General features: G+C 44.0%; 2 protein-coding genes across 10 annotated transcripts in view; both read left to right on the top strand.

Moving 5' to 3' along the window:
• Positions 1 to 708: 708 nt before the first annotated feature.
• LOC108153315 (digestive cysteine proteinase 1) lies at positions 709 to 2,868 on the top strand. The gene is made up of 3 exons (XM_017283225.2): positions 709 to 869; positions 1,078 to 2,067; positions 2,136 to 2,868. Exons 1-3 carry the CDS (start codon positions 821 to 823, stop codon positions 2,744 to 2,746), a joined length of 1,650 nt encoding a protein of 549 aa, XP_017138714.2. The 5' UTR covers positions 709 to 820; the 3' UTR covers positions 2,747 to 2,868.
• Positions 2,869 to 5,617: 2,749 nt separating this feature from the next.
• LOC108152427 (formin-binding protein 1-like) overlaps positions 5,618 to 17,534 on the top strand; it is a 32,252-nt gene continuing 20,335 nt past the window's right edge. For 7 of the 9 annotated variants that reach the window (XM_033386723.1, XM_033386722.1, XM_033386721.1 and 4 more), the window contains exons 1-2: positions 5,891 to 6,017; positions 6,687 to 6,793. In XM_033386723.1, the coding sequence (XP_033242614.1) occupies positions 5,906 to 6,017; positions 6,687 to 6,793 (219 nt within the window). In that variant the 5' untranslated portion in view covers positions 5,891 to 5,905. Of the gene's footprint in view, positions 5,792 to 5,890; positions 6,018 to 6,686; positions 6,794 to 17,534 lie in introns of those variants that run through there. The other 2 variants (XM_017281751.2, XM_017281749.2) reach the window with 2 other exon arrangements.

Raw genomic sequence — 17,534 nt, 5'->3', positions numbered from 1 at the left:
CCGTGGATGATAATTAAACCACTGGCCAACAAGGGGTTAATCGATCTCTGTCCATGAACGGAAATCATATTCCAAGCTTTTGATATACGGTGTAATATTACTAGCTATCTAGGACCCTCAGCCCTAAACTCATAGTTTTATCCGATTGATGTATACATTTTCTACAATACTCTCCCATTTGAAGGACTCCTTTTTATTTTAAAATTAGCTTTAAACAAAAAAGGTAAGCAAATATGTACATTTATGTACATGGTAACTACACAGTAACTACAAATGTGGATCCTGTCGTCCAGATGCGCGCCAAAGTAGAATTGTTTGAAAGGGAATGACTGGCATGAATATAAATGCAATCCAATAGAATATATGACTCCTTTTTATTATAAAATTAGGTTTAAACAAAAAAGGTAAGCAAATATGTACATTTATGTACATGGTAACTACACAGTAACTACAAATGTGGATCCTGTCGTCTAGATGCGCGCCAAAGTAGAATTGCTTGAAAGGGAATGACTGGCATGAATATGAATGCAATCCAATAGAATATATGAAGCAAAAAAAAGCTCAAATTAATAGAGCGAAAATTCACAATTATTTAAAATTGACATTTCATATTAAGTAATACTTTGTTTTGAGCTGTGTATTTGAGCTTTGCACCATTAAATGACAAAACGCGTTTCTCACGCTTTCGCTGCAAAAAGTTGTTGTCGGAGCAAAAGTTAATTTGAGCCGGCAGAAGAGCTTAGCTTTTGAACTGAACAACAAATAACTTAATATTGAATTTCGATTTAATCATAGATTATTCAATACAGATTTCCTGAGAATGCAAGTGTTTTTAGTTTTAGCGCTGCTGGCGGGCCTGGCACTCTCAGGTGAGTAAATAATAGATTGCGAAAAGTGTTTCGTCGAACAAAGAATAGATTTACATAGAAAATAATGTATGCACATACATATGTGTGTATGCGAAAAGTGGCGTGAGCCAAGACAGTGATGGCCGCTCTTTACCGTTTGCATTTGACAAACTCCCTCTCTTTCTCCCTCTCCCTCTCCCAACAACAAAAACAACAACCGCTACTTCAGGAGAGGCCACTAACCCGCCGCGCTGGGATGCCAACTACATTGTGAAGGGCACGCTGTACATACCCTATGCCGAGATTGCCGAGCCGTTCTACGCTTGGTACGATAAGAACACCAAACGATCCCGCATCGACTACTATGGGGGCATGGTGAAGACGTACCAGCTGGCCGGGGAGGGGGATTACGGCACACTGCTGAAGCTGGCGCCCATCACCACGCAGCAGGAGATGAACAAGCTGACCTGCCTGCAGGTCAACGGCACGTCCGAGCAGAAAGTGGAGACTCAGAGCATCCTGCCGGACGCCAAGCCATTCAAGCTGATCGGTACCGAGACCTTCCTGGGCTTCACCTGCGACAAGTTCCGCCTGGAGGAGACCATCGGCCAGAAGAAAAACGTATATACGCTGTGGGTGCGCTACAAGAAGTCGCCACACTATCCGGCCAGCCGGATGCCCATTCCAGTGCGCTACGAGATGCGTGGCTACAACACGCTCCTAGGCTCGCATTACGATCATTACTACCTCGACTACGACAGCTATGAGCACGTCGATATCCCCCACGAGGTGTTCGAGATCGACGAGAGCTTGACGTGCGTGGGCTTCCCCGGGCCGGGCACTGGCCACTATGCCACCTTTAACCCGATGCAGGAGTTCATCTCGCACACTGACGAGCACGTGGATAGGGCCTTCCACCACTTTAAGCACAAGCACGGCATGACCTACCGCACTGAGCAGGAGCACGAGCACAGGAAGAACATCTTCCGCCAGAACCTGCGCTACATTCACTCTAAGAACCGGGCTAAGCTGACCTACACGCTGGCCGTAAATCATTTGGCCGACAAGACCGAGGAGGAGCTGAAGGCCAGACGCGGCTACAAATCGTCAGGCGGTTACAACACAGGCAAGCCCTTCCCCTACGATGTGTCTAAGCACCAGGATGAGATTCCCGCCCAGTACGATTGGCGTCTTTTCGGTGCTGTTACCCCAGTCAAAGGTATTTCCCAAGGCGTGTCTCTGGCGTGTCTTCCTGCTTGAATTAAATGTATTTCATTTTCATGTCAGACCAATCGGTGTGCGGATCTTGCTGGTCCTTTGGTACCATTGGCCACCTGGAGGGCGCCTTCTTCCTCAAGAACGGCGGCGATTTGGTCCGTCTCTCCCAGCAGGCATTGATCGATTGCTCCTGGCCGTTTGGCAACAACGGCTGCGATGGCGGCGAGGACTTCCGCGTCTATCAGTGGATGATGCAGGTGGGCGGCGTCCCCACCGAAGAGGAGTACGGACCGTACCTTGGCCAGGACGGCTACTGCCGCATCAACAACGTCACCCTCGTGGCGCCCATCAAGGGCTTTGTAAATGTCACCTCCAACGATCCGAATGCGTTTAAGCTGGCCCTCCTCAAGCACGGACCCCTCTCGGTGGCCATTGATGCCTCACCAAAGACTTTCAGCTTCTATTCGAACGGCGTCTACTACGAGCCTGAGTGCAAGAACGATGTGGATGGCCTGGACCATGCCGTTCTGGCCGTGGGCTTTGGCACCATAAAGGGCGAGGACTACTGGCTGGTGAAGAACTCCTGGTCCACCTATTGGGGCAACGATGGCTACATCCTGATGTCAGCCCGCAAGAACAATTGCGGCGTAATGACCATGCCCACCTATGTGGAAATGTAGAGTGGTCCTCGGTCCAATTATGTTTTTTATTTTTCTTTACACTTTTTTATTTTCTCGCCCCGCGGGCTCTAAATATGAAATAAAGTTTCTGAGCTGATACTATATGCTCTTTTGTAATCCCAGTCCTTGACTTCTTATCGGACTTCTGGCGGGCTATCTGTGGATGGCTCCATAGTTATATTGGCTAAGTTCTGCCGGAGCGATAAGCGGGAAAGAACAATGACTTGTCCCCTGCTGAACTTTGCACGATTTCCAGCAGCACTTTAATTTTTTTTAAGTCAAATTGTTCGCTGAGATCCCGCCAATAACTTGTAATTGCAGCCCTGCAAAGTCCACGCTTTAACAGCTGTATTTAGGCTGCACTAAATTTTCTACGAAGAGAGAGAGAGATAACAGCCGTTTCGCAAACATATCCCGACTATTCTCTGTTCTCTGCTGTCTCTGTTTTTGCAGCTAGGTCAGTTAATGTCATATAGCTATAAGCTATAAGTACTTAGATCAGCAAAGTTTTCCATCGATCGAATCAGGGAGTTCAGGGATCATTTTTCTGATTTTCATATAAAATCACATAAATTGGGGCTCCTGTTTTAACAATCCACAAGATTTCTTCGAAACGGTTGTTGGCTCTCTTCGAAATATGGTGCTGATTGGAACTGCTAAGTCGCTAAGAGTGAAAATGCATCGAGAAATATTAACAAGACATCATGTCATCATGCTATTCAGCAGATACTGCCATGTGGTCAGATTAACGGACCCAGGAGTTTTAAAATTTAAAATATATTTGATATACACTACATATAATATAGCCCTTTTCCCCAGGTTCAAATATTTATATCGTACATTACGGAACGGTTTTGTAACTGAAAATTGTTTGAATCGGAAACGGCGATTTTTGTTTTGAACCAATGAAAATCGTCAAAAATATTAGTAAGATATTATTATTGATTAATAAGCCAGTCAAGTAGAAAATAGGTTCATTAATCGGATAAAATTATGTGGGCATGGCAAAATGTTTTATCTAGCTGGTAATATTCCACGGAATATCAAAATCGAGGAATATGTATAATAGAACTTGAATTCGTCAGTATATTTACGGTATATTTTGAAAATTAGGCGGTATATTTCGGTGCTGTTCTGAGGGTCATACTGTAGAAATACTGGTTTTCGCCGCGCTCCCATGGTATTTTTGTCAATTTCATCAATCTATTAATTTAATTTTCAATGTTATATAGAAATCCAATAAAAGCAAGTATTTCGAATAGACCAATCATGTATAGAATTGATTCATCAATCGTACAAAATTGAGTGCGCATGGCTAAATGTTTCATATAGATAGTATTATTCAACGGAACAAAGAATATGAGGAATTGGTCGTTTTTTTTAATCGAATTTGAATTCGCGGCAGTTCGCTTTAGCAACAATGAGTCCCATTCCATACACAATGTTGCGGCAACATTTACTTGAAAACCGTTTTTTGGTCAAAATAAAATACTTACAAGCAATTTAAAGAAGCAATCTTGTAAAAAATGTATTTATCTATGCGATAAAGCTAAGTGGGCAAATCTATATAGCTTGGCAATACCATACCATACCGATTCCATACACAAATTTTGCTAATTTACCAGCCACATTGCAACTGTTTTTTTGTTGAACTATTTTGCTTAAACCTTGTTTAGTCAAAATACAATAAAAGCAAGGACTAAAAACTGGCCAGTTAAGTAAAAAATTGATTCATTAATCGTATAAAATTATGTGGGCATAGATAAAGGCCCGGTTGACAACATTTAAATCCTTGTCGCTCACATTCAAAAAAGTTAGATTTGGCGCGCACCACTCGGTATATTTTTCAAATGAGACCGTATATTTCGGTGCTGTTCTGAGGGTCATACTGTAAAAACTGGTTTTCGCCGCGCTCCCATGTGGTGTTTTTTAGTGCTAAATGGTATTTTTGTCAATTATTAATTTAATTTTCAATGTTATATAGAAATCCAATGCAAGTATTTCGAATAGGCCAATCATGTAAAGAATTGATTCATCAATCGTACAAAATTGAGTGGGCATGGCTAAATGTTCCATATAGATAGTATTATTCAACGGAACAAAGAATATGAGGAATTGGTCGTTTTTTTGAATCGAATTTGAATTCGCGGCAGTTCGCTTTAGCAACAATGAGTCCCATTCCATACACAATGTTGCGGCAACATTTACTTGAAAACCGTTTTTTGGTCAAAATAAAATACTTACAAGCAATTTAAAGAAGCAATCTTGTAAAAAATGTATTTATCTATGCGATAAAGCTAAGTGGGTAAATCTATATAGTTTGAAATATAGGCAATACCCGATTCGCCGCAGTTTCGCTATTGCAGCAATGAGTCCCATTCCATACACAAACATGTTGCTAATTCCATGCACACATACCCTGGGGGAAATGGATGATATAGAATTGTAAAAATGTTTGTCTTCCAAGGCTCAGTAGGTATCAGGATCGCTATAAATATATACAAGATACTAATAATGTACTCGAATATGTCTAAAGAATATCAATTTGAGATAAGGTCTTAATAAATTGCGTTTGATCTACATAAAAACTTAGCGAAATAGGGTGTACAAAGGGCTATACACGCATCATGTCTTCAAATACCAGCAACATTGCGACTGATTTTTTGTTGAACTATTTTGTTTAAACGTTGTTTTAGTCAAAATACAATAAAAGCAAGGACTAAAAACTAACCAATTGTGTAGAAAATTTATTCATCAATCGTATAAAACTAAGTAGTCATGGCTAAATGTTCTATATAGCTAGTAATATTCGACGGAATATCAAAAACGAGGAATATGTATAATAGAACTTGAATTCGTCAGACCGTATATTTTATCAGTGGGTCCGCGGTCACACTGCCCACATTATCAAAATTTTTTTTCAACCGGGCGGTTGCTGTGCGCGTCGTGTCGAATAAGTAAATACAAATAAATAAGTATATAGAGAGACGTTTTTGCCCTTTTTTTTTTTGATCCGGCCGTTCGTTCGGGCGTTTATGGCCAAAGGTAAAAACGCGATATAAAAAGAGAAACAAATTTATTCTATGTTCCGTGCTTGTGTGCGAGTGTGTGTGTTTGTTTGTTTGTGTGTTTGTTTGTGTGTGCAAAGTCGCCCGAATTATGACGCATTCTATTAAAAGTGCAAGCCGCATATTGAAGAAACATCTGAGAAATGAAATTGTGCAACGAATCGGGCGAAACGAGCTGCAAAGGAAAAACGCCTGCCTAAAGCGTGCGTGGGAGGAGAGACAGAAAGAGAGGGACAGAAAGAAAGGTGTGCGTGCAAAATGTGTGCGAATTATGTAAAATACCAAAACAATAGACAGAAAGAAAAACTAATTCAAAATTCCAACTGCACTCGCACTCTCTCTTGAACTGCAGCCCATGGTGTCTTTCTCTCTCTCTCTCTGTCTCTCTACTGCGCCGCTGCAGCGCAAATGCCAGTGCATTTCCCTTCGGTTTTGTTTCTTTTTTTTTGATTATTTTCCTCTCGATTATTGGCGCTATCCAGAAAAACGGTCGCACATTCCTTTTGCTGCAGCTACCTGCCCCGCGCTGCTGTCCATCTGCCGGCTGCGCTGCATTGACACGTCGTCTGCTGCAACATTCTTGTTTTTTTTTTTCTGAGTGGTTCGTCTTACCTGTTTAACCACCAAATTCGTCGGCCGTGTCTCCACGTTTATCGAGGGGGAATTAGTGCTCTCAAAGAACGCGCAACGTTGAAACAAACCAAAAAAATTAATTAACCTTTGCGGGAAATACATACATACAAACAAACGCCAGCAACAGCAACATCTCTCATATTTTACTCTTCTCCCTCTTCACTGTTTCGTTTCGTGCGCTTCTTTTGGATTACATTATCTTCGTTTTTGTTTTTTTTTGTGGATTATTACTACTACAGTGGCAAGCAGTTCAAGCAGTAGACACAGCAGCAACAACAAACTGGCCGAATCGGAAAACGCAGCAGCGGAAAACTCCAACAACATGAGTTGGGGCACAGAGCTATGGGTAAGTTTTTCTCTCTATTGTTGATTAGCGCTGTAGTGGGGGGTGGGGAGGGGAGTTCTACTATGGGGAACTGTCTGATTGGATTATGGAACTCTCAAGATAAGCAGTAGTAAAATCCTTCCCGTTAAGCTTTTGTATGAGTGAGTGTTTTTTGTTGTTATTCTTCTATTGTGAGTGGAACTTTAGTTGAGAGGGAAGTTATTTCTGTGAGAACAAACAACTGTAGATTGGGATATAATTCTTATCAAGCTGAGCGGTTCTTCAAAGCAAAGGAGAAAATTGGAGACACAACTGCAGATAATCTTTCATTGAGTTATTGGAACTCTTAAGGTAAACAGTTATTCGAGTGAATAATTCTTTTGCGCTGTGTGGGAATTCTTTTTTGGGAAAGAGAGAGAGAGCTGGTGCTTTTCCTGATAGGGAAATCTAATTAGATTATGGAACGATAAGCTTGGCAAAAGACACGAGAGGGGGAAAGCGATTTGGCAGATGGGCTTCGGGATAGGGATCGGGTAAATATATGTTTGTCCCTTTTCTATTGGATTAATGGATCTTTCGAGCTCAGAGGGCTTCCCAAATAAACAGAAATGAAAGAGAGACTTTTGCAGATTGGCAACTAAATGCCTCTCTCATTGAATTAATGGAATTCCCGAACATAACTGTAAAGTCCTTCCACTTACCCATTCCACTTAGTTCCTTATCAGCTTTTACAAGCCAAGAAATCATCTCAAAGCAAAGCAAAGCTCAAGCCAAAGCTAAAGTGCAGGCAAATGTCTCAAGAACTTTACGTTCATAATGTTTCGCTCTTCTCTCTCTCTCGACCGCTCTACCTCTCTCGCTCCGTCTCTGTCTGCGTTGGAACTTGAAACTTAATGAAGAAAAAAAAAAACTGGTTTTGCGGGTTTTATGTAAATTGCTGCCATATGAGCGGCGGCGGCGGCGGCGGCGGTACCAAGCGTGCGCCGCCCCAGAGCGTTATTTCTCGGATATCGTTGTTGTTTTTTTGTCTTTTGCTTTTGCCTTTGCCTTTGCCTTTGCAGTGTTGTGTTCTACGGAGGAGAGGAGGCCCAAAAACACCATTCCACCACTTCTTCGATTCCAAGTACACCGGCTCCACAATATTTTTATTATATTTAATAGTTTTTCTTCTTCTTCTTCCGTTTGCTCTCCGACCGAATCTATGTACATATCTCTCTCTGCCTCTCTACCTCTCTTTCTTGGGTTAGACATTCGCTTAAACAGCTGTTTTTAATCGTTTTCTGGTTTCGTTTAGGGCGTTGACACGCCCATTCTAAAAGCTTACCTTTTAAACATTTTAACTTAACTTTTTTTTTTTTTTTGCAATGCTCAGCTGCTTTTTCCTCCCTTTCTACCCCGCTCCCTCTCTTCCTCTCTCGCCCTCTTCGTTGCTCGATTTAGTTTTTGCTGAAATTTCAATTCAATTCGAGAGATTCGGATATCGATGGATTTTATATACGTTTCGTTTTTTTTTTGTTTTTTTCGGGGGTAGTTTTGTGTGCACTCCGCCCCTGGACAGAGGATGAAGGACGGGCAGGCAGGGCAGAATCAGCAGCCGGCGCAGCACACCCTCGGAAGGTATCTCTCTGTGTGTGTGTGTGTGTGTGTGTGTGTGTGTATAGGTGTGTTGGTGTTTGTGCAACTCTGGAAAATGTGCTGCCGCAGCAGCAGCAGCAGCAAAAGCCGCTTCTGCCCAGAGGAGCCTCCATGTTGCCATGTTGCCAGGGCCCCGAAATTGCACGTCTAGACAGCATTTTGCAATCTATTTGTTAAGCAGTTTTCCTCTCTTTTTCCTGCTACGTGGATTTTTTTTGGGCCTGGCTCTGGGGTCAACTCTACTCTGCCTGTCTGCTGCTAGTTTTCCGCTTAGAGCAGCTTACCCAAGTGTTTGTCTGGCGGATTTGCATACGGATCTCAGGGCAGCGGCAGCAGAAGGGAGCCAATAAAAGCCGTAAAGGGCTACCAATTCCGTGGGCGGGGAGGTTCTAGAAATAAAACTGGAATAAAGTGCAAGAAAGACAAACAAAATTCGTTCTAAATTTATTGGAACTGTATTGGATGAATATCTCGAAATTTTGACAAATTTCTGTTAATATTCCCGGAAAAACATTTCAACTTTTTGTCTGGGCATACAATTAATCTTCAAATTATAGTTAATATTCATTAAAAATTATGCAGATTTCATTCTGGAATATATTTTGTTCCGCCTTGTTTTTTTCTTGTTTTTTTTTTTGGTTAACCATTTCTTTAGGCTTTTCGTTTTGCTCAACGCTTTTTGTGATATGATTCATGATGTGGGTTATAGAAAACCAGTTTCTCCCTGCCCCAATGTACATACGAACACCTCGTACCCCCCTCCTTGTGGCAAACATATACATATGTATATATATATATCTCTTTCGTTCAGACTCAATCACGAATCATTGTTGAAAATCGGTAGCCAGGGGAGCGCGTAATATATGCCCATAACTGTTTTCCGACTCCCCGAAATTTGCATAAGTGATTTGCACACGAAATACTCGATATTCCACTTGGCCTCCCTCCCCCGCCCTCATTCGTGGCGCCCCCAAAAGGAAAGTGTAACCAGAAAGATGGTTGGTATTTTTTGTTCGGTTTAATTGAATTTTTTTTGTCTGTGGCTGGAAAGCGAAGCGCGGCCGCACTTAAAAACCATCATAATATTATAATATATATATATTTATAATGCAAAAAAATCATAGACATCCCCCCGGAAGGGGTGGAGGAGGGGGGGGGGTGGTGCGGCTAAGCGGGTCAAATGCGGGTCCGCCTGCAATCGCCACTCGAGCACAAAACTTTCTTTGGATTTTTCGCTGCTTTTCACTTTAATTAAATTTAAAGCATGCGCCGGCCATCGCGTCGCGTCGCCGTCTCTTAAATTCCATTAAGACCCGACCACCGCTCGACCGCTTTGCATATGCAAAAAAAAAAAAAAAAAGCTTAAAAACTTGAGGCACGGATAAATAAAAACTGTTGTTTTTTTTTCGCTTTTTTTAAGCATTTATTTCGACATTTGCTGAGTGGCGTGCGTTTTGGGGGGGGGGAGGGAAATCTCTTTTTTTTGGGGCAGCCAACCCACCCCATTGGGTCGTCTCTTGGGGTCCCTCCTACCTCGCTCTCCCGCTCTCTCTCTCTCTCTCTCTCTCTCTATCTGTGGAATCTCTCTCTCTCCGTCTCCGTCTCCGTCTAATGTTGTTGTGTCTATAGCCGGGAACTAAAAATAGTTTTTGTATTTTTGTTATTTTAAATTACTTTTTGGCCTAGACAAGGTCCAACGCATTGAAGATGAGGCCTGGCAGAGGCCTATCTAGAGGGGAAAACAGTTTTTTAATAATAATCCTTGGGAATAAGACCTGTAAAGTCACCGAAAGACACACTGGGAAGATTATGGAAAGGTAGAGGTTTATCCATTAAAATTCCGCCTTAAAAAAAGATCTACATATAAGAGTGTAAAAGTTCATATATAATCGAAGGAATAATATGTTCGATATGTCCGCATTTATAGAGTATTTCCTTATGGGTTATGCCCCAGACTTTATTTTCCTTTCCAGTTCATCTCGCAGCCCATTTGTCCGCCTTCCCGCTTCCCAGCCAGCAACCAGCTGATCGTAGAGCCTCCGCCGGGCACTTGCCCGAAGATCTGTTGAACTTCAAGATCGAACGCCTCTACTCCCCCCCACCCCCCACTGGCACTGGGGCTCCTCTGAAGTGCAGCTGTTTAATGTTGTCGAGCACTGTGTAAATAATTCGTTCCTGCGTATCACATGACATTGAAAAACACTCACCAAAAATGGATGCGAATGAATGCGAAAAATTCAAAAAATTATTGTTTTTAAATTGGAAACATTTTGGTATCTTTTGGTGGTTTTTTTTTGTTTAGTATCTAGTGACCCGCGACTTGTTGAAATCATTTTAATGTGTCCAGAGGTGTGGACAAACACGGTAAAACAAAAGCCCGGGACACGAAGCTCATATATCTTTTCACAGCAGGCTTTTTGTCTGGTTTGGGGCGGCCTCTTCTATTTCCAACGTGTCGGCCATGATTGAAATTCTATCACCCACACCCCCACCCCCAGCCCCACACCCCACCCGCACAATCAAGAATCACCCTGATTCCAGGCGCTTGCCTAAGACTGCATCTTACCCCCAATCGGTCCTTCGAGATGATGATTTCCTTGGAAGGGTCACGGCCTCGCCCTCTGCCCTGTGCCCTGTGCCCTCTGTCCTCTGCCTTTGGGCTGCCAGGACATGGGGTGGACTCTAGCTCAAAGCCAAGAAGCATCTCCCCTGCATCTCGGAAAACGCACCCTATCTACGGGATCTACGGCATCTAAGGGATCTGGAAATCTGCTGCACTGCCACACAGCCATCTCCTTGTTCTTATCGATTTTCTCACACACTTGTCCTCCAGGCATGGATGGGGGGGGGGGGGGGGGGGCCTGCCCTTGCTCTCTCACAATAGTTTTTCTTGCCTTTGTCTCCAGGGAATCTCTATCTCTCTCTCTCTCTTTCTCGACGGGTGGTTGCAAAAACATTTTCAGATTTTCGCAGATTTTTATTGCATCCGGCTTTCGACTTCCGGGAGGCAAAACCGAAACCAAATTTGGACGCAGGCGAATAAACGGGTGGAGGGGGCACATATTTGTCCCTGGCTTTCGGGGATAATGTTTTCATAATGTATTCCCGAGTGTCAAAAGTGGCGTCAAATGTCTCAAAAGTACGTTAAAAAGGCCTTGGCCAGTGGCCCCCTGCCCCCCACCACCACTACAGTGGAGTGTGGCACTCAAGCAACTTGTGGGATAGAGATAGAGATGAGATGGAACAAAAAGTCTCTACAGCTATAGGTACTCAAAGATACATAGCCAGATTCAAAAGAAGGGGAATACGATCGAATGTCGGTAGAGAAAACCGTATTGCCCAATTTTGAAGAGCATTTCCAGCATTTTCTAGGGAAATTTATGAACTCTTTGGACTTTCAGGATGTGCTGAAAAGCTCTGAAAAGGATAAAGAATCGGGTATCTAAAATGGGTATTCCCCAGAGTTTTTCCTCGCGTTTCCTTTAGCAGACAGTGTGCCCTGTACATTCCATAATATCTCTCTCTCTCTCTCTCTCTCTCTCTATGAGTCGCCGACTGATTGCAAATTCTATTCACATCCCGCTTTTGGCAGTGCATTGTAAAATTATTACGCTCTGTGGCACGTCTCACGTGGCGTCTATGGGATTTGGTGGCCAGTAGCCTTCAGCCAGTTTTTGCCGGTTGCATATTAAACAGCCACAGCCGAATGCCGATTTGTATCCACAAGATACGCAGATACAGTAAAAAAGCATTTAAAATGCAAATTGCAGCCGTTGCAGGTTTGAAAAATGTCTGCTTTTGCCTCATGCCTCATGCCCCACATCCCACATGAGTGTTTCGTTTCGTTCCCAAAGATAAGCGGCACATTCTTGAACAATATGCTGTATATAGTATTTATTTGTTGTATCTAGAGCACACACTTCCTTTCCGCTTAAGCCATAAGCTTTGATAAAAAACAAACGTTGACCAACTTTTTTAGTTTCTGTTTTTTGTTTTCTGTCTTCTGTTTTCTGTTTTCTGTTCTCTGTTGTCCCTGGCGATAGCCCACTCACCGCATTCTTTGCATATTTTTGTGGCCAATAAATAAATAAATATCCAAATGTTGGCAAAATGTGGCCGAATCCCATGATTAACACCTGAAGAATTCTCCAGTAAACAAAACGAATCTCGCAGATTGCTGTGAATCATCTGAAGATTGTTTTTCTCCACCACACATCTTGAAATAAATTACAATTTTCCATCGTTTTTCTATATACAGTATGTTTCTTTTTTCCCTATAAGTTTTATGGGGCATATCGCACAAAATACTCCGAGTATTTCCAGCGTTTCCGCTTCATTCGTCTTCAGGCGATGCGTCAGAATAGAGCCGGAATACTTATCAGTGCACGGACGGATAGACGGATGGACGGATAGACAGACAGTCGAACGGTCGAATGTGACTAAATTAAATGAACCTGTTGCTGGTCGTAAAAACTCACTCAATCAGAGAGGGGGCAAACGGAACAGGTGACTGTAAAAGTATATTCCCCTAGAGCTCCAGGGATACATACATACATATGTTATCAGAACGTTGATGTTTCCCTTGGGCTAACAAGTGGGTATACAAGTTTTTATATAGAATTTGATTGGGCCTTGAATGAAGGATGGGATATGCCATAATCTGGAATGAATATTGCTCAGGATATCAGGCAGGCCCTATTGGCAGGCCCTATTGCCCCAAAACGGAAAGATCTAACTCTAAAGATGCAAATATTGTCAAGGAAATCAAAGAAACACGATGATACGGTTTCATAGGTGGTTTCCTGGCTCAAAGGCTACTCCAATTAGCGTGGTAGATCTATAAAGGCCCTTAGATCCCTTCAAGGCTTCCTGCAATCACTGAAGATGCAGGCTTCCTGCAATATGGGAGATTTCTTCAGTAAATTCTTCAATTATCACTGAAGATCTATAGAGCGGAGATCTATGGTTCCATTCGACACAGATCTATCCTTTACTGCCGTTTCAGGCGTTGGGCTGCATCTTCTGGTGGATCTTCCCCTCAGGTTTCTTCTAGTGGGGCATCTTCTGGTTGATCTTCCACTCAGTTTTCACTGTGGCTTGCTTTAGTTTTCGTCCGGATCTCTCCAGCAATTTGCATGTTGTTTTCCATCGTATATTTTTGTGTGTGTTTTTCTGGCAAGAGCATGTGAAATTCAGTATGTTCTGGCCAAATACTCGGTTGCTTTTGGCCTGGTCCTCCGCTACACACCGCTCTCGTATCAGCGATAGGCTAATAAGTAAATATTAGTTAGACATTAGATACACATTTGTGGTCGTGCACAGATATCGGGGGCCCAAGAGTCAAATTCAATTATAGTTGGGGCCAAAACGGCGGATAAACATGGCCAAAAGTTGGGTGTGGTCGGAATGGAATGGCTGGTCTATGCGATCGAGCAACAGGTCCGGGTTGGTCCTCAACTTTGACCCTGGGCTGTCTTGATTCTTTCCAAAATTTATTAATTACTTTGGGAATTAATGGGCAACCCTTGCGTGGCCCTGCCCAGTCCTCTTCAGCGGCAACATGTGGCACTGTGTGTGCCAGTTATTGCCTGAAGAGCCCTCCTCGTTGAAGAGTCTGCGTGTGTGCCATTTTGCCTGGCCGGAGATCTGCAACAGAAATCGACCACAAATCACACGAAGGGTGGCAGGAGAGTCGAGGGGGGGGGGGGGGAGGGCAGGGCAGGGGGAGGCCACCCTCCGTGCTCGGTTCCAGCACAGTTTTTTGAATGCACTTCTCGGTGTGCACTCGAAATGAAGTGGGAAATGGGACAGCGTCATCGTTCCATCGCTGTTCTGTTCCCTTTGTTCAGGGCCAGGCCAAATCGGAGTGACGGCGTGTGGGTGGTGAGTGGGGGGAAGTATCTTTGTGCCCTAATGCCGGTTGGTATCACGTTTTGGTCGTTGATTCCTCGGGCAACACGTTTCATTATTTACACGCCGCTAGTTGATAAAAAGCTCTCCCTCTCCCTCCCTCTCTCTCTCTTTGGCCTTCTTCCCTTTTTGAGTCATCCAATAGCTGTGTCCCGCTCTGAGCTTGACTCATTCGCAGGCCTCTGGGAGGGTGGGTGGCCGCCCGGCCACCCTTTTGCGACAACAGCTGGGTGACTCATCAGCTGAGCCTGCCTCCCGCCCGCCCATGGCTCATGGTGTGTCCTTACCTACCTCTCTCCACCCCCCTTCAAACATTGCCTCTCTCCCGCCCCACCCTCTTGATTATGATGTTTGCTTAATACTCGTACTTTTTGCTGTTGTTGTTGTTGCTTTTGCGAGTGGAAGGGGAGCCCAGCCACTGGGCGGGGACAAAAACCATATGGAAATATGTATCTAACGGTTTTCGAGCCTAAAACACATTCGTATTTCTTTGATTCCCATTGAATATCCAAGAAAGGTCTGAATTTTGAAGATATTTAGACGAAATGTGGCACAAATATGGGGATAAATGATGGGAACAGTGTTAAAATTTTTGCAATTTCCAATATTTCTTGGCGGATTGTTAGTTTTCGAACCATCTCATAAAAAATATCAATCTATAGGGCAATCGAAGCCTGTCTGCCAGTCTGCCTGCTCTCTCTATCTCTTTCTCTTTCATGCTTAATGCTGGTTGCATTTGCCAACCAATTTTTGTCAGTGTATGCAGCGTCCCTTGCCCGTATCGTATCGAGAGAGAAAGAGAGAGAGAGAGCTTTGGCCCTATTCAACGAAGCTTTTTCTTTCACAAGTTCAAAGGCATTCGGAGAATAGAGGGAGAGGGAAGGCCGGAGAACACAAAGAGAACTCTGAAAGAGGAGAACGAGAGACGCTGTGCGGGTGTATGCGGGTGTGTGTGTGTGTGTGTGTGTTTCATCATCAAATGTTATGCAAAGAGGAAGGAAGAAAAAAAAGAGGACACGACGCAGCCTTCGCTTCGGTTTTATCCTCATTGTCGCATGTCGTACCCCCTCCCCCCCGCAGCCTTTGGGCCTGGCTTTTGGGTTTTCGGGGCACCGCCTTTGTCTGTCTTCCCGTGCCCCTGCCCCTGCCCCTGCCCCAGCACTGGTGGCACACCCGCAAAACAAATTAGCTTCATTTCCTGCCCACATGACATTCGTGCCCCCACCCCATGCTCCTCTTCTGCCTTTAACCCTGCCCAAAAAAATTGCAATATTTTTGTGTTTTGTTAAAACATAAATTTTATGCGAATTTTGTGTCTGGGGGAGACTCCTCCTCCTCCACATGGATCGGAGATCGGAGCGACGGAAATCGTTAAATATAATACTCTTGAAGCGATAAGCGCGTGCTGCAGCAACATGTTGCGGGGACCGGCCTGTGGGAGGAGGGAGAGTCATTGAACCTCCTCCCTCCTCCATCCTCCCTCCTCGATGCACCATACAAATCGATTCTCTCCGATCCACTGCTGCGGCTGCTGCTGCTGCCACTCTTTGACTCATTTCCCGGGCAGGGCTTCTGCGCTTGCAACTGAATCACATTCGCGTCGCGTGGCAGTGGCATCATGGTCATTGGGGGCTGAATGTGGGGGCCCGGGCGGCCTTTGTCTGTTGCTTTTGATGTTTATGACAGTTTCAAATAAAAAGCATCCATCAACATTGAAAAAAAACACGAGAGAGACGGAGAGACAGAGAGACAGAGAGGCGGCCTCATCAACGGAGTGGGGTCTCTGCTTTGGCTCTTTGTTTTTTGTTTGTTTGTCCATTGATCGTGAGAAAAGTGCATTTGATAGCCAGCCATAGGATCATCGCATCATCATCAGAGGCAGAGGCAGAGGCAGAAAGCGCTGCTCTTTCCAAATCTGGGCAACAATGTTGCCACTTCAGACGTGCCACACATAATATTATTAAAAACTTTGTTAAACGAACCAGGAAGGGGCCCGAAGGCGACGGCGACGGCGACGGCGACGGCGAAGGCATAAAAGTTGCAAGTTTCTTTGGGCTGCACCGAGAGCGGAGCCCAAGGAAGGCAAGAAGTCGCCCGAGAGAGCAATGCACTCGCGCCGCTGTGGAGGCAGGGAGCTGCCAACTATTTTGCATCCATTTGAGTGTATGTATCTGTGTATCCGTGTGTGTGTGTGTGTGCGCCTGGGTCGTGTCATGCACTTCAGTTAATACTATTATAAAGAACGAGGGTAGGCGCTGATTTGCCCTAGACACAGAGCAGAAAGAACGTTGACTCGTGCCTCGACGGCGGAGTTCATTTAATCAGCGCTGCTAAGAATAGCCAAAGAATGGGTTTACTATACAAACAGAAGAGTGGGGGACTCTAAGGAATCGTTGGGGGTATTCTTGCACCGGAATCAGGGTTGCTTATGTGCCCATTGCACACCTTTATTGTTGAGCATTTGATTAACATTCCTTCTCTCTTCTCTCTCTTTGTTTTCCAGGTAAGTTTCACCATTTCACCATCAATCAAGCCACGTGAGTCCCACTGTAAACAATTTGTGGGCGAAGAAAAGCCTGCAAATGGTACGAGTACACGGGTACACGGGTACGAGCCCCACTCGACAATGCCGACAATGCATTTTGCTTATTTTGAGTTTATTTTTACGGTTCGTACTGGGGAGAGCGCATTTATTATAAACAAAATGTTGAGAAATGTTTACGCTAACATTGACTGTGGATCCCACCACAGCCCACCCCCCCCACACCCGACTCCCCCATTCGAACTTCTCCTTGACGCATTTCCTTGGCATTTCTCCCTGTTCTGCTTTCTGTTTAGTAAACATTATGTCCAACTTTTCCGACTTTTCACCAAAAGCAAAACACAGCAACCCCAGATATCCAATCGATTCGATACGTTTCGATTCGATTCGATTGGTACTTTTACTCTTTCTTTTTGGATTGCTTCGGTCTGGGTCCCCATCATATTGCTCCATAAACGATCCGCATATATGTATGTATGTATGCATAATATTTATACGTATTTCTTTAGTTTTTGTATTTCCGCATTTCTCGAATTGAAGTCACTTTCGGTTTTCATACATTCATACAAAACAATATATTATGCATTCTCTTTATACCCCCCTCCTGCCCCCTTTTAATGCTGATTTTGCTGACTAATTTATATAGTTCCCCCCCCGTCAACCGCTCCCCATATT

This window comes from Drosophila miranda, chromosome XR, assembly GCF_003369915.1.
Source record: "Drosophila miranda strain MSH22 chromosome XR, D.miranda_PacBio2.1, whole genome shotgun sequence".
NCBI classification, from domain to species: Eukaryota; Metazoa; Arthropoda; class Insecta; order Diptera; family Drosophilidae; genus Drosophila; species Drosophila miranda.
Note: the sequence above shows the minus strand (reverse complement) of the source record. Positions and strands in the feature narration are given on the sequence as shown.